The sequence below is a fragment of the Rhododendron vialii genome, chromosome 8a (assembly GCF_030253575.1).
Source record: "Rhododendron vialii isolate Sample 1 chromosome 8a, ASM3025357v1".
Taxonomy (NCBI): domain Eukaryota; kingdom Viridiplantae; phylum Streptophyta; class Magnoliopsida; order Ericales; family Ericaceae; genus Rhododendron; species Rhododendron vialii.
Window position 1 is genome coordinate 32462350 of NC_080564.1, and position 23535 is coordinate 32485884.

The 23535-nt window shown below is 38.3% G+C and overlaps 4 protein-coding genes across 7 annotated transcripts; 1 reads left to right on the forward strand and 3 right to left on the reverse strand.

The window, feature by feature from the left end:
• Window positions 1-147: 147 nt before the first annotated feature.
• On the reverse strand, window positions 148-2340 carry LOC131298780 (uncharacterized). The gene is made up of 4 exons (XM_058324251.1): window positions 2142-2340; window positions 1395-1442; window positions 824-1261; window positions 148-366 (listed from the first exon to the last, which is right to left on the reverse strand). Exons 1-4 carry the CDS (start codon window positions 2250-2252, stop codon window positions 148-150), a joined length of 816 nt encoding a protein of 271 aa, XP_058180234.1. The 5' UTR covers window positions 2253-2340.
• Window positions 2341-3896: 1556 nt separating this feature from the next.
• LOC131335446 (late embryogenesis abundant protein 7) lies at window positions 3897-4821 on the forward strand. Its single transcript, XM_058370784.1, has 2 exons — window positions 3897-4080; window positions 4403-4821. Exons 1-2 carry the CDS (start codon window positions 4027-4029, stop codon window positions 4739-4741), a joined length of 393 nt encoding a protein of 130 aa, XP_058226767.1. The 5' UTR covers window positions 3897-4026; the 3' UTR covers window positions 4742-4821.
• Window positions 4822-6025: 1204 nt separating this feature from the next.
• Window positions 6026-13568, reverse strand: LOC131335448 (uncharacterized). Of its 3 annotated transcripts, none has more exons than XM_058370785.1 (12): window positions 13385-13568; window positions 11750-11854; window positions 11513-11628; window positions 10883-11034; window positions 10706-10794; window positions 10100-10619; window positions 9525-9641; window positions 8397-8644; window positions 8227-8309; window positions 7919-8030; window positions 6661-6735; window positions 6026-6593 (listed from the first exon to the last, which is right to left on the reverse strand). In XM_058370785.1, the coding sequence occupies exons 1-12, from the start codon at window positions 13472-13474 to the stop codon at window positions 6402-6404; spliced, it is 1899 nt and encodes a 632-aa protein (XP_058226768.1). In that variant the 5' UTR covers window positions 13475-13568; the 3' UTR covers window positions 6026-6401. The 3 variants fall into 3 exon arrangements, with proteins under 3 accessions (XP_058226768.1, XP_058226769.1, XP_058226770.1); XM_058370786.1 differs by having other exon boundaries at window positions 6026-6590; window positions 13385-13566; XM_058370787.1 differs by having other exon boundaries at window positions 11513-11623; window positions 13385-13524.
• A 1639-nt stretch (window positions 13569-15207) lies between these two features.
• On the reverse strand, window positions 15208-21737 carry LOC131335449 (periodic tryptophan protein 2). 2 transcript variants are annotated; one of them, XR_009202519.1, is made up of 9 exons: window positions 20349-21737; window positions 19101-19352; window positions 18917-19009; window positions 18267-18638; window positions 17673-18017; window positions 16386-16613; window positions 16109-16307; window positions 15581-15736; window positions 15208-15490 (listed from the first exon to the last, which is right to left on the reverse strand). XR_009202519.1 is itself a non-coding variant. In XM_058370788.1 (8 exons), exons 1-7 carry the CDS (start codon window positions 21591-21593, stop codon window positions 16137-16139), a joined length of 2706 nt encoding a protein of 901 aa, XP_058226771.1. In that variant the 5' UTR covers window positions 21594-21737; the 3' UTR covers window positions 15208-15736; window positions 16109-16136. The 2 variants fall into 2 exon arrangements, 1 of the variants encoding a protein (XP_058226771.1); XM_058370788.1 differs by having other exon boundaries at window positions 15208-15736.
• Window positions 21738-23535: the final 1798 nt, after the last annotated feature.

The following is a 23535-nucleotide window of genomic DNA, read 5'->3' on the forward strand; positions in this document are numbered from 1 at the left end:
AATTAAAGAAAAGATGAGTACTTTTCAAAGACGAAGACAATATTATTGCACCCTCACAAGAAAGGCATGCATGTAAACAGCCAGCCACAACAATCTGTGACAAAGACAAACGGAAGACCAACTCAAAGCGGAAGAGCACTAAAACTTTCAAACCCTAGAGTTTGGGTTGTTTGGGTGATATGTGGGGGTGGTGGTGTCGGCTGTGCCGGGGGTGGAGCTGGTCATGTCAGTGTTCATCCCAAGAGTGTTCTTCACGGCGGTGGCTGCTCCCTGTGCTATGTTTGCTGCACCCATTGCCGCTTCTTTTGCCACGCTTGCCGCTCCTTGCACTGCTCCCTGCGCCATGTTCATGACACCTCCTCCTGTCTGTAGCCAACAATTAATGTGCATGTTGTTTCGTTATCATGTGCTAGTGAGGAGATTGATTTTATTGATGATGGCTGATAAAAATGCTTCGTGTGGTGCCTTGATTTTCAGGTGATCTCTGTTTGTCAAAAAATTGGAAAGTGGTTTTGGATTATAGCTTCTACAGAATGTAATTTTGGAGGGTTTGCCAACAATTCTAAATATTGTTCTGATGATGAAAAAATTGTCTATGCCTTTTACAACTGATTTTTTTACTCTAAATGATTTAAAAACCGATGTCGATATCTTCCACTGGCTTTGGCTACAACTTAGTTTGTATGTTAAAGCTGTAACAAATAAACAGCTTATAGTACTATAATCCACATAATGCATATTTTAAAGCAAAATCTTTGTATTCGAAGGTCTGTTTCATTAGTTATTGTAAATATCTCCCTTTTATGAAATCATTTAGGATTACCTGTTGAAGGACACTGTTGTCTTGGCCAGAGTTTCTGTATCCTTGATTCATGTAATCATCATTGCCAGACCGGTTCATGTATTCGTCATTGCCCGAGGTTTTGTATTCTTGGTTCATGTAATCATCATTGCCAGACCGGTTCATGTATCCGTCATTGCCAGAGGTTTTGTATCCTTGGTTCATGTTATCATCATTGCCAGACCGGTTCATGTATCCGTCATTGCCAGAGGTTTTGTATCCTTGATTCATGTAATTATCGTTGGCAGAGTTTTGGTAGCCCTGGTTTGCATATCCATCATTGCCAGATTGATTCATGTATCCATCATTGGTAGAGTTTTTGTACCCTTGATTCATATATCCATCGTTGCCAGACTGGTTCTTATATCCATCATTGCCAGAGGCTTTGTATCCTTGGTCTATGTATCCATCACTCCTTGTCTGAGAGAGAGAGAGAGAGAGAGAGAGAGAGAGAGAGAGAGAGAGAGAGAGAGAGAGAGAGAGAGAGAGAGGCATTTAGAATGCAAAGAAAAATAGAAAAAGACTAAGGCACAGTTTATTAGAATTGTATCACCTGTTGATGGTAGTTAGTGCCCTGGTTTGTCAAGTCATCTTTGAACAACTGTAACAATATGATAGAGAAAAAGATTATGGTGTCTTGAGATTGCAATTGCATGACACAAGACAAGCACTTGAAAAGCTAAATATGCTTTCTTTTACCTTTCCTATTTTTCTGAAAATTGCTTCTTTTGTTTTTTTTTACCAAGAAAAACAACAAAGAAAGAATCAAATTGTAGCAATCGACCTATTCACTGGTTTTTCTCACATGCATGTGTGGTTCCAACAACCAATTCAACAATCGAAAAGTAGGTCACATTCTCAATTACGCGAAGGACAGAGCCACTTTGGTACAAGTGGGATCACCCTATCCACACTTTGAAATTTCGCGAAAGAGTATAAACATCAAAATTGTCACAAATCCAAGATCCTTAACCTCATAGTACCCCCAAGATGTCTTTAATCAGCAAGTAGAGTACTGATAGTCAAATGATAGGCACCATGTACTCTCATGCATTTGACATGGGTTTAAACTTCACTAATCTCATCTAACAATGCTGATTTTCGCCAAGCAAAACAAAAATACATCTTTAGTAACAATATAAATGAAGCCATCGCACGTTTTTTCTTGACGTAGAACATCCTCAAGATCAGTTGTAACTTGAGATTTTACATTCGAATTTACGTGGAGTTTCAGTTAGTATTTAATTCGATTTACAGAGAGAGAGAGAGAGAGAGAGAGAGAGAGAGAGAGAGAGAGTACCTGAGGTTGACCGGTAATTTGATCACCAGCGGCAGCCCTGTAGTTCACATTACGGCCTTCATCGCCCATCTCAGCAGAGTCATAGCTCATATCCCGACCTTTGTTTTCCATTGCTATAGATAGATTTCTTTAATTCCTTGGTTAATGATTCTCCAGCTAGCTGCTAATAATTATTAATCGGGTAATTAAGAAAGTTGAGTGAAATTTGAGAGATCACATGGAGAAATTTATAGGAGAGAGAATGCTCTAACAATGCACCCTCAACTCATGCATTGGATTACACATGGCAGGCAGGCTGCGTACGTGAATTACTCCTCATATATGGATGGTCCTTTAACGGAGGAATCGGATATTGGAATGCTTCAAATATGTTGCTCAGTTAAAGGCAGAGATCGAAGAGGGTGAAAAACCCCGTCCCGATCGGATGATTGGTCGGCTTTTATCAGCTTCACTAGCACGAAACCCGTGCTATGCATGACAATTGAACCCAACTAAACAGAAATTAATTAGTAGTATAAAATTATGAAATTATTTTTTACCCGTTCATTTTTTGTTTCCTTGTAATTGACTTATTAATGTACCTATCTCCTGTTTGGTTTGGGTCCTCTCTTTTTCAACTTTTGTTGCACCTTATCAATTTTAGAATTAGTCCAGTTAAGTCATGCCCGACCCGGCCGTGAACCCATTTTGGTGTCGTAGCTTATGTTTTTTTTTTTTTAAATATTGGTACATAAAATGGAATTGCGAGTATAGTACATCGTCACTTCCTCCAAAGACTATTGTCCCATCATATCACACTATCATTCGTGTAGAATTCCACCGCACTTATGTCGGAACCGAAGTTAAGGACGTGGACGGTATTAAAAATATGTTTGGTCTCAATAAGAGCAAGTACACCAATAGTTAGCTAAACTACCTTGTGAATAGTACACAATTCTATTTTACCTATCAACTTTTTCTTTCACAACTACATCAACACTATCTATTTTATCTAACACCTATTAAAATATACATTTTTCACTCTTTTTAAATGAGAGAGAAAGAAAGAGAGAGAGAGGGAGAGAGAAACAAATTGTTTATAGCTTTGCTCATGAACAGGGCATCGGTACTAATACAGAACCATTTCACCAGGATGTATTTTAGCTTCCCTTCTAGCTCACCTGCTGCAACTTGTTTTTTCTCTTTTTCTTCGGTAAAATAGTTTTTTCGGCATTTTAGATTCTCTAGTGTACTTGCTCTAAGGGGTTTTAGAGACCTAAGCCTGAGCCTTAACCAAGTCCAAGTTTCCTGATATCGAGGCCCAAAAGTCCCTAACAAAAGCCCGTTTTCAAATGGCCCACCACAATATGAGGCCGAACCAGAGGACTAGTCTTGAATCTTGATCCTCTCTTCCTTTCGGAAAAATTTCAGGTGTTTGGTGGGTACCACGTGGTATCCGCTCGGCGCATTAAAACCATTCATTGTATTTATGGACAGCTCAAATGAGGAGAGAGAAAAAGGAAAGAAAAAGTGTTGGGATGAAAGGAGGAAAAGGGTTTCAATTCAAGTCGTTCAAAAGTGTATTGAACGACCTGAATGTTCCAAGCGGGTACCACGTGAGATATACCCACCTGGCGCCGAAAAATTTCTCTTTTCTTTCTGTCAAACAAGCCAAAAAACACCGCAGCAGCTGACGGACACGTGAGTGTACACGTGTCGGACAGGAGGCCACATGTCACCAGGGACCCTTTGGGAAATCCCCTATATACATGCATGCACGAATGTGCAGCCCTTTCATTCACCCCAACTCGAAAATCTCTCAGAATTTTGACACAGCCAAAGTCTTGTCCATTTCCTCATTTCAGAGCAGCAGCAGCAGCAGAAGAGTTGTAACCAAGCACCGAAAATGGCATCTCGTGATCAGAGCTACCAAGCTGGTGAAACCAAGGGGCGGGCTGAGGTAACCATGCATAGCACATATGTTTCGTTTATTGGTTGAGTCAATCTCAAACGGGTTTTAATATCGAGCAATTAGACGACTTTATTTATCTAGCTTATACTAATAACTTCGAGTAATTTGACGTAGATGTTTAACGAGCTTGGTTTGGATAGTTAACAAATTAACAACTTGAAATGTTCGGGTAGAAAAAAAATTCTGAAAAGTTATGACTAAAATAGTATCACTTTGTCGAAATGGTGGAAATTGAATAGTACTGTTTTTTTTCCTAATCTATCTATGGACTATGGTTAATAAGTTCGATGGGTTTTGTTTGATTGGGCAGGAGAAGACGGGTCAGATGACAGAAACCATGAGGCAGAAGGCAGAGGAGGCCAAAGAGAAGACAAGAGAGACGGCCCAATCCGCCAAGGAGAAGGCCTCCGGAACGGCCCAGGCAACCAGGGAGAAGGCGTCGGAGACTACCGAAGCCGGGAAGGAGAAAACCAGCGGCATACTGCAGAAAACGAGCGAGCAAGTGAAGAGCATGGCCGGATCCGCCAAGGAGGCAGTCAAGCATACCTTCGGCATGGCTGGCGACGAGGCTAATCGGGACAACCCTGCTAGTCGGGACGATCCGAACCGGGGCACCGCCCGGGACGACACCACTCGTCGGGACGTCTAGACATTGAATTTGTATGATACGTGTTTGGTTGTTCGTAGTTGCATGCGTGTGTTATCGTAAACGGGTTTGGTTTGTAGTTGTAGTTTGTTTGTTCAAAGTGTCCCTTTGGTGTTAAATAAAACAAACAGTACATGCAGTTCCTTTTTTATCTTTGTTGTTTCCATTTGATGTGTTTTAAGAAACTGATTTGAAAATGGTTCAAATCAGTTAGTCTTCGTAATCATTTTTAAAAATTAAGAAATAAAAAATTCGCTCTTTAAAAAAAAAGAAACTGAATTGATGGCCGTTTAGAAAAAGAAAAGGAAAAAAATTATTCGATGTGTTTGGAATGTGCATCACGAGTAATTATTCGGGTTTCACAAAGATTTAGAAAAAGAAGAGGAAAAAATGATTTGATGTGTTTGGAATGTGCATCATGAGTAATTATTTCGGTTTCACAAAGATGTATTTTGTATTCTTATTGAACCTCGAATACGTACTTAAGAACAGATACTTTAAAAAATGTGTAGTACTTAAGAACAGATACTTTAAAAAATGTGTAGTGGGGTGTACTTAGGGTGGATTCCAGAACTCAAAAAAAGTCTTTATTTTTTAAGAAGGCAATTTCAAGTTAAAAAATGAAGGGCTTATTAAAATTTAAGAAGGCAATTTCAAGTTCAAAAATGAAGGGCTTATTAAAATTTAAAAATATGCACTATGGATCTTATTTGAAAGATCTTTTATATGATGCAAAAAAAAATTAAAAAATTATTTTTTATTTAGATTATTTTTGAATTTAAAAATATAAAATAAGATGCTTTTTTTTTTAAAAAGATTTCTGGAATGAAACCTTAGTACTTAAAGAACATATACTTAAAAAGACGTGTAGTAAAAAAACGTGTAGTGGGGTGGAGAAGAAGCCTGGTCCTCGAATTAGAGAAATTAAAATTTGTGTATATATACAAAATAAAATTACCAAATAAAAAATGTTAAAATTTATGACATTCGAAACATGAAAATATTCACAGAAGAAAAAGAACTGTCCAAAAGGAAATGAACTATCCAGAATCACAATAAAAGAAATGAACGGTCAGATTCACCGACTTTGGACCTGTACCGACTTTGGACCTGTTAATGAATCAGAACCATTCGTTTCTTTTCGTGGACATAAATTCACTATGACTCCGGACCTATCAATGAATAAGAACCATTCGTTTCTTTTCGTGGACATTTTTATGGACCGTTCAGTTCGTTTCTTTAGACTCAAACATATGAACGTTTTTAAAGTGTCTTTAAAAACAAAAATAATCATAATCTAGAAATCTTACATAGATTCGAGAATGTTATTCAACTCATACAAGGAAAAGCTTTCGCAAGGGTCCATTTGATACTGAAAAACACGTTCAGAGACGACGCCATATCAAAGACTACAGGCAAACGCCAACAGCTAATTTCTAATACACCGGAGACAAACAAGTTCACCACCGCAGTGGTGGAAAATGCACAGCAAATTCGGACTGTCCCCATAGCAAAAACTCTTCCCCATGGAAACGATTCGAGCTTCGGCGGCCATCCGTCAATCTCCCGAGGTTTAACAACTCCGAATGCTTGGATCCTATCCACTGCCAAGCAGTTGACGATAAATCGTTTTTGTAGATGTTATAATAAACTGCAGCCTTTATCAATCAAAACCCAGGTCATCATCACTTCCCTCGATGTCACTAACATCGTTAAATGGTTCGCGATGGTCGCTGCCTTCTTGATCTGTTTCCATGGCATCCTCCGCTTCATCCTCTTCTTCACTTTCATCTGTGTCCTCCAAACCAGCCGGTGTAGTCGTGCCATTCTCGTCAAAACCATCATCAGCATTCTGCTAACAAAATCACTTGCATTAGTTCGCACTTTCATGTCCCTCTTCCTGAGTTTAGAAATTTACTCACCGCAGCGTAAAGCAAGTCCAAGCAACAAGACAGTTGAAGAGCTGGTTGGAACGTTGAAACTCTAGATTCTATGAGCTGCAGACAAGCCAATGGATCCAATAAAGGATGACTAAACAATGAGAGAGGTGAATGTATATCTTCCATTAATTGAGCTATTTTGTGGCATTGTAAACAAATCTAGGAAGCATATTTGAAGCGTACGATACATAATACATATGGATACTGGTGCGATATGAGCATGTCGATACGGAAAAAACTAAAAGAAATAGGGCATGCATACGGCTCTCCGTTCCAGAACCAAAAATAAGTACTTATTTTTTAAGAAGGCAATTTCAAGCTCAAAAATTATGAGCTTATTGAAATCTAAAAATATGCAATATGGATCTTGTTTGGAAGATCTCGATGAGATCTTTTATACGATGCAAAAAAATTTGAAAAATTATTTTGCATTTACTTTATTTTTGAGTTTGAAAATGTGAAATAAGCTGCTTATTTTTTAAGAAGGTTTCTGGAACGGGGAGTCAAAAAAAAAAAATTATACTCTTACTTCAAAGAGATGCATAATAGATAACAATTAGAAAACTAAATTAAAAAAAATAACTTCAATTGCCTAATCGAATAAGTATCTAGCATGCAAACAACCGTTTAAAACTAAAAAGTGAAGCACGAATAAGAATTCAATCTCATTGCACAAAGAAAATTACACAACAAAGCTTATTCTATAAATATGATAAGGATAACTAGAAGTCTCACCAAGCTAAATCGTATAAAAGGATGTATTATTCCGAGTGGTACAGCTCTGGTATATACTTGGTATTTTGGGGTAAGAAAAAATTATGGGGGAAAAAATTCGGTATGTATTTCGTGTACCCGGTACCCACATACAAATATCATGTCAAATACCGGCACCCAAATAGATACCCGGCACGGGTACGGGTACGGGAACGACATGTTTTCTGAAGTTCCCATGCTTCATGGTAAACAATAGAGTTGTGTATCCAGATTTCTAAAAAGAGAACATACTGAAGTCACAAAGTTTAAAATAAATTACTGAGATTAAGAAGCAAAAATATCAGAACCATGAAAATCCATGTATGAGGACATAGCAATAGGAAAGAATCACACGGGATGGTCAATCCTTTTTTGACGTGAAATCAGGCTATAATTTGTATGTAGTAGTTATTCTCAACCTCAACTGCATGTCCCCATCTCTGGACTAATCAATCTTCTATTTCCCATGCAAAACACGGTTTCTCACCTGATATAGAGAGTTGAGGGCAACTAAAGAAGATTCCTGGGACATTATTACGCTTGCCTGCTGAAGAAGTAAACTCCTCAGCCATGGAATGGCACAAGCCAGCACTGTACCCCTGTCAAGATTGTGTACTTCTGATCAAAACAATCATTTCATAAAACACACCACAAAATTATAAAGTTACCAATAGTTGATTCATTATTGACCATACAGAAAAAATTAGTTGGAAAGTAGCTACAACGAAATTTGTAAAATAACACATCACATACAGGTAATACTATATGAGACAAGTTAAGGAAAAAGTGTTCTACCTAGACTGGATTATGGATATTAGTGAATCTAAAAGTTTGAGAACGTCAGCTGGATTTAACATTGAGACAGAGTTCGCAATCACCTGCCAGAAATATCAAGAGCCTAGTATTAGGAGAGACATTCACAATAATTATAGATGTAACAAGAGAAAAAGTGAATAAGGAAGAACCTTCTGGTTTTGGGTAAATAAGCAATTTATGATAAGTGCTCGATCATCAGCGTGTAGAGCTTGCTTAAGCAAAACATGAACAGAGTCCGCACTTGGAGGCTTTGCGAGCTGAGAAGACTCTTTTTCCTCAAGGCTTTTAACCTCCTTATTCTCTAGTAAATTTAAAGATGCCAGTTTCTCACCCATGGTTGGCTCATCTAAATCATCGTCTGTTTGGCTTCCATCCAATGGTTCTCCACGACTTATATCTAGAAGCAAATGAGGTTATTTGTGAGACAAATCTGAAATTGCATTCTAGTAGTCTTCTTATTAACATATCCTAAAAATCAAACTATGAATTCTAGTAGTCTTCTTATTAACATATCCTAAAAATCAAACTATGAAGAGCAAAAAGAGTCTCGGTCCGACATTGCAATATAATGATGAGTCATGGATCACCAGGAAATCAAGCAAATATTTAACTGGACTACAGAATCAAAAAAGGTCTTGGTTTTAACCCCCTTAAAAACAATGATGATACTGTATTGTTGGCATGAAATTCGTAACGGTGGCAGCAGGGTTGTATAACATTTGAAGACCTTTTGCAAAACTAGCACACTATGAGTTTGTAACATCTCAACAGTCCATGGAAAACTACTCCTACCAATAGCAAAGTCGACACAACTAATCTTTTGTTATAGCACCACAATAGAGAGGGATAAGGAACTTCTTTAAAAGAAGCTTGTACACAAGAATCTCCTGGCCTTTTTAAAAAACGCTTCCAGCACTTCTGGAAGTGTCATCAAAGAGGTAGATGGGAGAAAGAACAACAGAGAAATTGAACAGCTGTTGTTCAAAGCTTGTCCCATAGCTATAGGGCGAACTGTGAAACTGATAGCTGCGTATTGTGAATGTGAGCAAGCTCAAGTCGGTTGATTAATAAAGTTGATGACTTGATTTTAAAATGCTTTAACTTGCACGGTTAGGCTTTCTTGTAACTTTTAGAACGCAAACTTATCCTAAATCAACAACTTACTGTATAAAAGATCAATGCTATTCTTAAGCAAATATTCAACATGCAGATTGACTCAATCAAGATCTGACCAGATAATTAAGGTTAAGCAACAATCTAGAAAATGACACACTCACCATAATCAACCAAGTTCTCCGTGTCTGCAAGATCCAGGTCAGATGCTGCACGTTTCTTATTGGGTATTTTATTTTGGTTTGGTACAGCTACTTCTTCTAAAACCCTTTCATGGAGCCCTGTGAGAAAATTTTATGCAGCTGTACTTAACCATTACCAAAAAACCAGAGTATGAATTGAAATTCATATACATCACACTTCAACAAGGATTCCACAACATACGGAATACATCTACTTCACACCTACCTAACTCCTCAAAAAGAAAAGTGGATCTGTAACAAGGATTTTGGAAACAAATGGTACCACTTGAATTCTCAGCTACTAATTGCGAATAGAAATGAATCAATCATAATAACAAAAACTAACATTTCTTCTGGTATAATTGAAGCAACTTTTAAACTTGAAATTGTATTTAAGAAAACATAAGACACCTGAGGAATCAACTAATTCAGCAATGTAGAACCTAAAAAAGGCGAAATGCAAAAAAAGAAAAAAATTAAACTTTAAATGTGGTTCCCCACCAAACATGCATACAACATCACAGAATTAGGTTAGCTAAACCCCCCAAAAAGCTTACCATTTCCTTGAACAATCTCACTAGTTTTCTTTGTTTCATCATCAGCAGTAATAACAATGTCCTCACCAGGATTACTGACATCCACTAAAGAAAACCGTGGATTATCTGGGGAACCATAAACAATTAGGGCTGTCACGCGCCCCTCAGTATCTAAATGATGCAATCTGGCAGCCATTATTAACAAGCGACTTGCAATTCCACTATTCTGCAAGTCCATATCACCTTTGCTAGCTCTAACTGTCACTTTAGTTGGAGTTACCTCCTCCTCAGTGATGGCTTTCAAATTCCACATATCAGCTACACCTGATTCTGAAACCGAGAGGACAACTAAACCATCTTCTCCATTAGCTCCATTATTACATTCAAATGCCAAAGAAGGATGTCTCATGGAAAGAACAGGTCCTTTGCTTACAGTTCCACTACTCAAATCACATTTCCAGACTTGAAGATGTTTCTCGTCAGAGCCGGACGTAACTATGGCCTTGGCTTCATGAGTAATGGAAACACGTTGCACCAGACCCTGTGATAATAGACAATAAAAAAAATTCAGTTCTCCATCTTTGTTATGTGCTGTCCAATGAATGTGGTAGTACTAAGCTAACTTGCCCCATCAGCAGAAAACTTCAGAAGCTCTTTCCCAGATTCCCATCTAAAAATTCGTATCTTACCACTGGCTATGGCTAAGAGTTGCTCATCTGCCACAAAAAAATGAAGAGAGAGAGAGAGTTTAAAAACAAAAACTTGGTTAATAATGCAGAAGACAACAATGCCTTAGTTACACACCACACGAAGCTGAGGAAGAGATATGTGTCTTTGAAACTTTGAATGTCCTTACAACTTCTCCACTTTCTGAGTTCATCTCAGATGCTATTCCATCATTGCCAACTGTGTGAAGTATGCGGCCTCTATTCGTAAAAGAAAGACCAACAATACCACTATATAGAAAACAGCAAAAAGCAGAATCATTCATCAAGCTATATACTAGTGTCTACAGTGCAAAAAAAAAAACAGCAATACAACAAGATTCCATTCCACAAGATAATTCGTGAGATAATTTTGTTGGGCCCGGAATGCCCACATGGATTTGGTTACACAATGTCACTCCCTGCGACCGCTCTAAAAACAGACTTGCGGGTGTAGTGTCGAATGCCATAAAAGACTTAATTGAAGCACTCTCTAACACCAATTGGTTTTAGGAGAGATGGTGGAAAAACGGTCCGACAAATTTCTTGAAATTAGATACTGATATATAGCAAGATCATGGCTTTAATGCTCTTTTGTTGGCACTACTGCCCTTTTAGGCATATGAAATTCCACAAATCCTCCAAAGTCCAGGCCAGTGTTTCCAGTTTTTAAATAAGTAAACGAACTGTTCATTTACTAGTAACTAGTGATCAACGTTGAGTAACTTACTCGGCATGACATCCAGATGATTTCCACTTCTCCTCACCAGTGAAAACATCAACAGCAAAAACTTCCCCAGCATTTGAGCCAACAGCTAATAAGCAAGTACCATGCTCTTTTCTGCGCTAAAGGTTCAAAATGATAGAACAACTCAAATATTGCACATTCAAGATATCAGTCTTCAAAGCAACGGAAACTAAACAGATTAAAAGATTTTTAAGGATTGCCAAGAGAGCGTGAGATCACCTTCTTCCCAATGAAACTACAAGCCATACAAGAGATACTAGGCTCAGAAGGGGCATCTGTTTGCTTCCACTCTGCCACTAGACTTCCACTTTTTGTGTTCCAAATCTGCAAATCATGCATCAAGTGTTTCGTTCCATTGGAAGAACAGCATAACCAAGTATAAACGAAGATGCATATCGTTGCATTCCATGTACAATATCATATGAAGTTTAAGTCTTTGGGGATATTAAGTACGAAGTGAAATACAGGTAGGAAAATACACAAACGGAGAAAAGACCCGCCGTCACATTGCAACTACAAGATATATATAGCTGGACAACTGAAACACAGAATACCATTTCGAAAAAAAGAATAAAAAGGGAGTCCATGCAATTACACTTCCAAACAAGATAGGTGTAGAAGATCAGTGCAACCAATAGGATATACAAGCAAAAACATCAAATAAAATAATAATTAAAACACACAAATGAACCATAGGAAAAACATGTTCGAGACCTAATTGGTCCAACTATCAAACAAAGAAACACAACCCTTCAAGGATTTGTCTACTTTTTGGCTTATGCTTATGTTAGATGGAAATACATTAAACAACCTTGTCGGGCTTGGAACCTATACAAGTTTGTGGAGAATGTTGTCCCATACTTTTCATCAGGCACTATACAATGCTGTTTTAGCATTGTTGTCCTATTGGTTACATTATTGCTCCAAAATATACAAAATGTCTTTTTCTGGCATATTGTCACATGAAAGATCACTTTCCCCCACAAAATAGTTCAAAATATGATCCCATTTTAACAATTATGCATGCCCTTTTTCTCATGGTTTTGATGGCTCCAACCACTAGGCATTATTTCCTTAAGTTTTTACTTGCACTAAATTCCTTGTTTCCCGACTTGTGACAAACAGACAAAGTAAAAGAATCAATAAGTCTTCTATCCCATTCAATTAGAATCGGTTACATTAATCTTTTTTCTACCACTTCCTCTGTTTCATATCCTCTTTTAACACAGAATTGCACGTTTTACCTTTCCCCTAGCATTTCCATGAACTCTTCTATATACGGAATCATCATATCGAGAAAAAGAACTAAAGGCATCACATCAACCGACACATAGATGCAATAGCACGAAAAAACCATGAGAGTACTGCTACGGAAAACACATGTCATAAACAGAATATCATCGCTATGATTTTAGCTCCTATGTCCCAAATTCAAAGCCCAAATACATTTAGTTTTCAAAAATAGTTTTCTTTGAAACATAAGCATATCATTCGTACTCATTCCTGAGCGGAAACAATTCCTAAGTTTTTTCTTTGTCGAAAAATAGTTCTTTTTCCGTAAAAAAAAATGGCACTTCCGTAGGAATTGGTTCTTGAAAATATTCATCTAAACTAAGTACCGCAATCCACCAACCCAACAAATTTTCGAAAAGGCATACGACAAATTGATTCCGAAAACAATAACCGAAGCCTTCCACGAATTCTCTCCGGCAAGTTCATGTAAAAACCACTAGCTTTACAAGAGCATCTGCTGCCTATATGCAAATGAATACACCTAAAAGTAGTATATATATGGATGTATATACATGGAGAGAGAGAGAGAGAGAGAGAGAGAGAGAGAGAGAGAGTACTTACTTTGACGACACCGCTAGGGGATAAAACGGCGAAATAGTCGCCGTCGGGAGTGAAACATGTGATAAGGGATTTGAGTTTCTGTCTCGCCATGCCTGAAAAATCAGGTGAGAGAGAGAGAGAGAGAGAGAGAGAGAGAGAGGCTGCGGAGAGACGAGGAACGGCCGAAGGGGTCAGAAGAAGGGTTTTGGGTTTATGGAATTGGGAAATTATTAGGACCCATTTGTTCGACCCGTATAACCTACGACAATGTATGATTCACGGGTCGGGTATTACTTATCCGGGGTGCTGCAATGAATCCTGTGTACTGCACGTATAGGGCGGCACACAGCCGTCAATCACATCAATCAACAGTCCAGATTTAAAATAATCTTTTACAGGTAAAATATATTTATTACCAGTTAAAGATTAAAAACGCATCGCAACCGTTAATTGACGAGATCAATGGTTCATGTTCCGCATTACACGTGCACTGCACCAAGGTGCACTACAACACCTCCGGTTCCAAAACGGAGACACCTTGCTAATCACGAAATGTGACAAGACTGAAAATTTTTCCGAGGAGTAGGGTAGTGATTTTCACGTTTCTTTTTTGATAAATTGTTTCAATTTTCAATCCTCTTGAACCGATGCGAAAATTTTATTATTATCATATTATTCTAAAGGGTTCTAATTTAATTTTGTCTCTAGGACTTTAATAATTAAATATCTACCTCACAGGATTCTAAATCAGAGCCCTAGAAACAAAAATTATTTACGACCTTTTATAAAACGTCCTATTATTAGAGAGGTTAAATTAACTATCGGATTATTGTTGATACTTGATTGTAAGATGATTGTAAGGTGTAGTTTCACGTTTTTTAACTATGGTTTAGTGATTGTAAGGTGTAGTTTCACGTTTTTTAACTATGGTTTAGTGATTTTGTTGGGTGGTTCTATGTGCCAGGGGTTTGAGATGTAGTAAATATAGTTATGCAATTGTTTTTGGAGTTACATTTCTGACATATCAAAAATAATATGTTTTGGGAGTCTGAGATGTAGTTCTACAGTTGTTTATTGTTGTTGTTTTTCCATGTAATTCAAATCTTTGTTATCTTTCATTTTTTTTTTTTGAAATTATGTATATTGGTTTTAATTTACATGTGTGGTCTAATGAAAATAGGTCGCAAACTGGTTCAGACGTCCAGAGGATATTAGGTTATAAAAAAAATAAAAGAAGGTTGCAAATTAGTCCGAATATCTGATTATAAAAAAAAAATAGAAGAAGGTCCAGGGTGGAAATGAGGCGGGAAGCATATTCAGAGGTCCGTGGGCGGCATAACCCGACCCGTTGTTTTTGACAGTCACCCACTTCGTATGTAGACGTGAATGTGAGGGATTCTTTCGAGAAGAGAAAGGTTTGGATATTTCCAGTACACTTTTACTGCAGATGAATCCCATGAGGGAAAGACAGCTCAATGGACAAAAAAAATGATAAGAATAGATACATGAAACTCAGTCCATATAAAAGTGTCCATGAAAGAAAATGAATAGTCGAGTCCATTTTTCACAAACATCCGTGAACCCGATATATATCTTGATCCAAAACTAAAAAAAGTGATGCAAATTTATCAGACATTTTAAATAAGACATGAAAAGACTGTATTTAAGCGAACCCCAATACTTTTCACTTCATGCTACGTCACACAGAGAGAGAGAGAGAGAGAGAGAGAGAGAGAGAGAGAGAACAACTACTCTTCTAGAATCATAGAATCATGGTTCCCAGTTTGCCTGGAGAGTTAAAATTAGATTACCTGTGTGCTCATATAATAATGGGGACAGAAGGATGAGGAACTTGCCAACTTAATATTTCAATCACATTAGCAGGGGATATTTTATCCAGCGAAATCTATATCCCATATGGTCACAAAATTATAGACCTGTAGGCAAAATTTGACATTGCCAAGCCTCTCTTGATAACAACAGACCAGAAAAAAAGAGAGGGCAAAAGTGGCAATCTCCCAACCTTATAATGTAAACAGCAACACGAAGCGCTACGAGCCTATGATCCAACAGTTGCATTGAGCAAAAATTGTCTTCCACTCTTCAACCAGAAGATGACAGAATCATCTTCAAACAATGAGAGGCATATAAATGAAGTCTTGTCAACTAAATTTATGCTTCATCTGGTAATTTGCAATATTGAGTGCACAACAATACCTCTAGCCCATGTAAGAATTATTACTGTGTATCGCCCCTGGGCCAACATATCTAAATTGTATCCAAGCCAAGAAACTTGCAGTAGAGATAGTAGGTTCAGCTTGGAATCAAATTTTCATCCTCCAATTGTAATGAGCCATCTGTCAATACCATAGCCTGTATAAGCAAATCCCATATCAGAAATGGGTCGATTAATGAAACGCAAAGAATGATAGTATGGTATTGGGAGGCTGTTGTTTCTGCCCTATTTTATGAGCACTACATCTTTCACATGGTTTCTGGAACATACAGATTAACATTGACTCTTGAGAGATTAATCAAGAATCCGCAAGTTCAAATTTCCTATAAAACCTACCTATGACACAACGAAGATGCAATATGCAGAATAAGCAAATTCAATTGCTCAAAACTGGTAAGCAAACCGCCACATCTCCTATCAGCTTGTGGCACTAGAATAAACTGAAATGACGGTGCAGGTTTTTCTTAACAACCAGATGTCATATATTATTTTCCTTTCCACAACCTTACCAAAATTAGCCAATTGAAAACACGAACATCATTTCTTGGTTCCTGTAGAGCATAAATATCGAAGCAAATATTCGTTGGTAGAACATGTTTCGGCCAAATCTTGATGTACTCTGGTAATTGCTTTCTGCAATGATTTTAGAGCAGGAAGCAAATTCCTGGAGTTCTGTTGGATAGAATGACCATGAGCTTTGCAGAGTTCCTGCAACAGAAGACAATAAAAACAAACATGAGATTCTATCATTCAAGTAAGATGAAAGCGTAAAGTTATGAGACAAACCTGAGACCATCGAAGAATGAACTCCAAGTGTGGACAGCTTTCCAGAAGTTCTGCAAATGCTTCAATTAACCTTTGCAAATATCTGAAAGGGACTGCTGAAGCAACAACTGGTATAGCTTCCGGACTAACAGCAACAATGCACTTTTTTATCAGACTATCTTCGTTTAATCGAAGACTGAGGATCAAAGCCCTGCTTGGTTGATCTTCATTTAGTGCTGCATCAACTGCCTGTGCAACAAGGTTAAACAAAAGGCACAGAAAACATTTGTGTCACAAATAGCAAGCTTTCCCGAGAAAGCAGAAATCATAAAGAATAATACACCCACTGTCCCTTTTCGTTGGTCCATTTGACTTCCAACATCTAAGGGGACATGCATCGAGTTCATGCCTCCTTAACAGTGTTCTAAAAATCAGCCTAGACGGCCGATTAATCGGCGCCTAGGCAGTTGTCTAGGTGCCTGGCCAGTTAATCAGCCGCAAGGCAGGATTAATCGGCTAGGTGGGCTAGGCGAATTAGGCAGGATTACGCGGCTAGGTCGACGAATAGGTGGGTAGGCAATGTGTTTTTAGAAAATTAAGGGTTTTAGTGTCGTGCTAATATAATATAAGGGGCTTTGGTGTAGTTTTACTATGATATACACACATTTTCAGTCTGCCAAGTTCTCTTCACAATCAAAAATTTAAAAAGCCCTAAATATCAAAACTCCAGTAGCACTTACACTAATCAACAATTTCCAGTCTACCCAGTTGACTAGTAATTTAGTACTATTTAGTTTCATTTGATTTTGAACTTTGTAATTAACTAGTTAGTTGGTACTACTTATAGTATTTGGTTTGAACTTTTAACACTGACCTTCACATTATCTTAATTTCCATGTTATTTAATGTATTATTCTACTTATGTTGTTGTATTTGCTCTCATAACTTGGGGAGGAGGTAGAACCGTAGAAGAATATATTAGAAAAAGGAAAATGCGCCTAATGTCTAGGCGCCAATTAATCGGCCTAGGCGCTAGGCGGTGCCCAGCTGCCCGACTAGCGCCTAGCAACTTTTAGAACCTTGCTCCTTAATATCCAACATTGCCCCTTAATCATCACTATTAAAACTACTTCCAATCTTTCATGACAGCTAATTTTGGAATCTAAAACTTTTGACTTTTCAAAGAGGATTATCCTCATGGGACAGTCCAAAATGGAATAGAGGACTAGCAGTAGGTGATGGACAGAGTAGCAAAAATAACAACTCAAATTGGTCACAACCAAACCCAACAACATTACAATGACATACCTCTGGTGTGACATCTATGTCAAGATCGGTTGGATCAAAGATAAAGGATTCATCTATTGAATAAATTAGAACCCCCTCTGTTGTTGCAGCTGCCCAACTCCTGCCAGTTGGTGCAATTCTCAGGCATCTTGTCCGAATAATGGGTCTTCCACGATTAGGCATGGACCCTGGTAAATTATAACCTAAATTCCCCCGGGTTTGTTTATCAACTCCTTCTTCTGCATCACTATTATCATCATCAATCAAGTCCATTGGACCAGCTTCAGTCATTTTCTTTGAGTTCAAGAAGTCAAGAACTCCATCCAGAGAAAGATTGTGAGTTATTTGAAACCTCCGGAGAAGTACCTGAAAGTTCAAAACGGACAAAGATGGAGCCAGTTCACTATCAAAACGCACAACACCTTAGACTCGAATAATGTAGAAAATACTATACAGCATATAGCCCAAACCTGATGGATTTATTGGCAATGTCAGAAACGTGATAATACCAAGTCAAAAGAAAATGTAATATAAGACGGTGGAAAAGAAAGAGGGTTTGAAAAAGAGGAAGACCAATAAGTCAATATCTGTAAGATGCAATTTTATCAAACAAACCTGATCAGCAATGTCATACATACAAATGTATTTACTACTTCCCCCAGCCAAAATGTAACTCCCATCAGCAGAGTAACATAAGCTCGTGAAGCATTTTCCAGAACTGGAGTTAGCGGCTGATCTACGATCAGTCATAAGACGACCACCAGCAATATCTCTACGGCCATCAATTGTGTGCATTAACAAGCCATCAATAGGATCCCAGAAATGGATTTGCCCATCTAAGGTGCTGCAGGCCAATTGCCTTCCATCTGGTCGATAAACAACTGCAAGAACATCATGTGTGTGGGGAAATGTTTCAACTGCACCTTTTCCTTCAAAAACATCCCACAAGCGAACAGTTTTGTCCCATGAAGATGAAGCTAAGATTGCCTAAACATCAAAGAAATTGCTGCATTAAGCCCCATATGAAGCAAAAAGGATATGAAAACATTAGTCATTAACTCCACATAGAAGTAGAGTAACGATAGTTACGATATCATAAAGAAGTACATCTAAAATGCCCAAAATAGGGGAGAGGAGGTGATATGTTCTGGCAACCAATGTTTGTATTAAAGAATGAAGAGTAGAACTCAGTCTGACACATATTAGGAGTACAAATACATGAAGAAGTACTAATCTATATACATATGAAACACAAGAGGACTCACAGTTGTAGGAGAAAACATTAGCCCATGAACAGGACCCTCGTGACCGCTAAGAACGTCCAACAGCCGCCCTGTCTTCATTGACCAGACAAATATCTGATATACAAACATGCAGTGCCACCAAATCAGCCAAAATCGAGGATTGTAGAAGAGCGTTGTCAAAATGAATCCAGAGATAGACACATACCTCAAACGAATCTAGAGTTCCAGCACAAATCACTTCACCACTTTGATCTGATGCTAAAGAAACAAATTGTTTCGAAGAAGGAGTAGTGAAGGTCCTAAAATTTCGATAGCGGAAAAGATCCCATGCACGAACAGTCCCATCAAGAGACGCACTCAAGAGACAGTGGTTGCCGGGCATAAAATGTAGCGCAGTGACTGCATTAGTGTGCTCGGAAAACGTCACAAAACAGAAGCCTGAGGAAACAGTCCACACCTATAACAAGGAAGAGCTGGATCTCCATGAGCTTATGACATTAATAAATTGAGAAAATGACTCAAAACAAGCACAAGACACACCTAGTTCAGAAGGTAGAAAAACTTACATAGTGAAACCTCAGTCAACCATTTATCAAAAAAAATGGAAATCCAATCAAAGGTCAGAATAGGCCATGCTACTATGCTAGTCAATCAATAGTTATATGCAATTGAAAAGTAAGATGCAAAACCCAATTACTAATAATCTATTATATGCAATCCATTCAAAATTTACAATAGGCCACACGAAACTGATTATTATATGCATGAAGGATCTAGCGATTAAAGGAATTCAATCAGAAGATAGACTAGGGAAAGCAAAACCCATCATATGCAGGAAGGATCTATGCGCAAATCAGTCGCAAAAGCAATGAACCCAGCTTCACTTTTCTCAATTCAGAAAGAGCTCACAACAAACAAGCATGCATTCCTTTTGCACATAACCAAGACCTAAAATCAGGGGCAGTCCCAAGGGGGTGCAAGGGGGGAATCAGGCCCCCACCCAACTCCAAATACTCTGACGAAGTATACTACTAATTTTTAGGTTAATTAGGAAAAAATTCTATGGGATTGGCCCCTACAAGTCCCTTGACTTGAGTGAAAAAAAATTCTTAAAAATTCTGTGTGGTGTAAAAATTCCTAAAATTTCAAGTTATCAATCATTTTTTAGGTTGTATGTATAACATGGAATGATGGCTGCTCACATACACATAATATAATCTCTTCTTCGGACCTCGAAAGTAGCAATAGATACTTACAAAATATATTTTCGATTATCAATATGAAAATGCACTTGAGTCGGCCCCTGCTAGACACAAATCATGCATATGCCACTGCCTAAAATTAGCTTATCCTAGTTATGAATAGATAATCATATCAATGCTTCCGTAAACAATCCTGTAACTAATCACTAATTCATGCAGAAACCACATTAACATGCTCTATTTTCATTCACCTTGATTTTGTTATCATCCGCTCCTGTAGCCAAGAGCTGTGAGTCGGGAGAAAACGCAAGACAATTCACATCAAAGTAATGCCCCTGCTGTTTCAAGATGTAACTTTCCGACTTCCATTCCCATACGAGCAACTGCCCTAGTTTTGCACATCCGAACGTTAACCAATTCCCCAGATCATTGAAAACAGCAGTTGTGATCTTCTCCCTCGATATCGACAACAAGTGAATGCAGATAAAGTTCGGCATCTGATACAGCCCAAACACCCCATTTGAGAACCCAACAACCACAAGATCAAGATCCCGGTGATAATCACAAGCAGTCAATTTTGCTGGAGCCTGCATAAAGTAGTCCTTTTTAACCAATTCCCATTTCCCTGTATGCAACAAATACCCACTCTCATCACCCAAATCAACATCTCTCTCATCATAATTCTTCCTTTTCTTGGCATTAGCATTACAATCACCATCATCATCACCATCACCAACATCACTCTCAATAGGCCTCTGGTCAGGAGTACCCGGAGAAGGTGGCTCTGACTTTTCACCTTCTAATTCATCAAATTTATTCTCATTACCACTAGAAGTATAACTCCAACTAAAAATCCCGCCATCTCGCGACACAGTATAAGCCCTAGAAACCCTTTTAGTCTTCTTATCAACACCAAAGAAACAACCAACAATTGTATCCCTATGCCCTAAAAACAAGAAAGGCTTATTATACGCACTCAATTTCTTCAAACAAAACAACCTAACCGTCAAATCCTTCGACCCGGCGAGCAAATACTCCGAATCTGGACTCCACTCCAACGCCGTGACCTTATCGGCACAGTCCGCAAACGTCCTCACCAGCTCAAACGGAAAGAACTCCTTTTTAAAACCGGGCGATTTCCAGACCTGGACGAGCTTCCCGACAGCGACGGCGATGTAGACGCCGTTGGGGCTGAATTTGGCGGCGGCGACGGGGGACTTGAATGTGATGCGGTGGAGGATGACGCGGCGGGGGAGGTTGACGAAGAGGGCGCGGGAGTTGTCGTCGACGGCGAGGAGGAAGAGGCCGTCGGGGGAGGCAGCGAGGCGGTGGAGGTTGGAGGAGGAGTGGAAGGGGAGGGTGGTGGTGGAGGAGTTGAGGAGGTCGGTGACGGAGATGCGGTTGCCGACGGGGGATACGAGGAGGTGGTTGTTGGTGATGAGGGCGTTGCCGCCGCGGTAGGGGGCGCCGAGGAGGTTTTGGAATCTGAAGTTCATGGTTGGAAGGATAGTTGTAAACTAAAACCCTAAAGCAAGCTTTGATGACGATGTATCGTTAAACCCTAGCGCGGGAGCTAGCCGCAAAGTTAAAGTCACATAAAATTCGCATTCGTTAGCGCTAGAGGTTGCACAAGCGTCAAAGCGCCCCCCTAAAACATCTCAAATTATGTCTCCGTTGCGCTAATATTTTTATTTTTTAGGTAAGCGAGGGAGCTAGCTGCAAAGTTTAGTCGCATAAATTTTGCATGTGTGAGCGCTAGCGGATGCACAAGCGTTAAAGACTTAAAAGTGACCTCTCGAAACATCTCAAATTAGGCTTCGTTCAGTTCAGTTAATATTAAGTGCTTATATTTTTTATTTTACAAGATAGATTATTCTCTCATAATAGATCACATTTAATTCAAAAGATAAATACTTATTTAAAAATTAAATACTTACTTATTTCTTATTTACATTGGCAAGAGCAACTATTGGATGGAGTTAGAAGTGGCAAGCCGCAAGCGGGTGTGACCGCCACCGCAATGATTCCAAAAACTTCTACTATTAGGGGGTGTTTCTCTTTTTCAAAAAAGTTCTTTTTTGAAAAAGAAGGTAATTTCAAATATAATGAAAAATATCTTAATGAAATCTATCAAATAAGATCCATATTGATAGAAAAATTATTTACGTAAACATGTGATTTTTGAGCTTGAAATTACCTTCTTTTTCAAAAAAAAAAACTTTTTTGAAAAAGGGAAACACCCCCTATCTATTATCGTGGAAATTTATAGATTTCCAACTAAATTCAATAATTCCGCCACTGCTAAAATATTTCAAAATATTTTCCAAAAATTATGACTAGCTTTCTGATTCTCCAACTCTTTTAGTATTTTTCACAAAAGAAAACCTAAAGAATTACCTGTTCGTGCGTGTATAACTTTTCAGTACCCAAAAGAGAATAAATTCTATCCGGACTACCCGGACACTCTCATTGTCCGCATAGCCAATGCCCATCTGCCACGTTTGTTCTGGCCCCCCCCACTCCTTTCTCTTGCATGTCCTCCTCTCTGTCCTACTGTATGTATGTATGTATGTATGTATATATATATATTTATATATATATATATATATATATATATATTTTGTCCTCTTCTCCTAAGGACCACCTTAACTTAATAAAATAAGGATCTCCCTTTTCCGATAGAATTTTTATGATCCAAGCCGCTCAATGTGTTCAGAACGTGATTTTAAGAGAGTTCGCGAGAAATTAGCAAAAAAAATGATCGGAAATGCTTCATCCGAGCAGTTTTTTGTTTGTTTTTTTATCGAACGGTTCAAATAAAAACTGCTCGGATGAAGCTCTTTCCGGTCATTTTTTTTTCTGATTCCTCGCGAGTACTCCTAAAATCACGTTCTGAACACATTGAGCTGCTTGGATCATCGAAATTCAAACGGAAAATGGGAGGAATGGAGAGGTCCTTATTTTAACTAAAATAAAAACCTCCTTATTTGGAAATAACTGTATATTATATATATCAATTGTGAACGCAAGAAAGCCTTAAAGTCAAAAATTAAATATGACCTATTCCGTTCACACTTATATAGTACAGTATAAACGGCAAGAGAGAGAGGAGGACATGCGAGAAAAAGGAAGGGGGGGGGGGGGGGGGTGGGACCCGGAACAAGAAACGTTGCAGATGGGCATTGACTATCCGGATAATGGAGGTGTCCAGGTAGTCCGGATAGAATTTATTCTTAATCCGAAAATAACAAGGGTTTGTAATAAAGGTTGGTTGTTTGTTTAAAACAGAGATTTAAATGACTTGTTCGTATCCATTCATGATATTCAATTTTCTAAGAATTGGCATCCAATACTAAAAATAAGAAACCATTGGCTATCAGCAAACCAAGCACTTGCATCAAACTCCCAAATTTAAAGCAAAATAGAAAGTACCAGCCA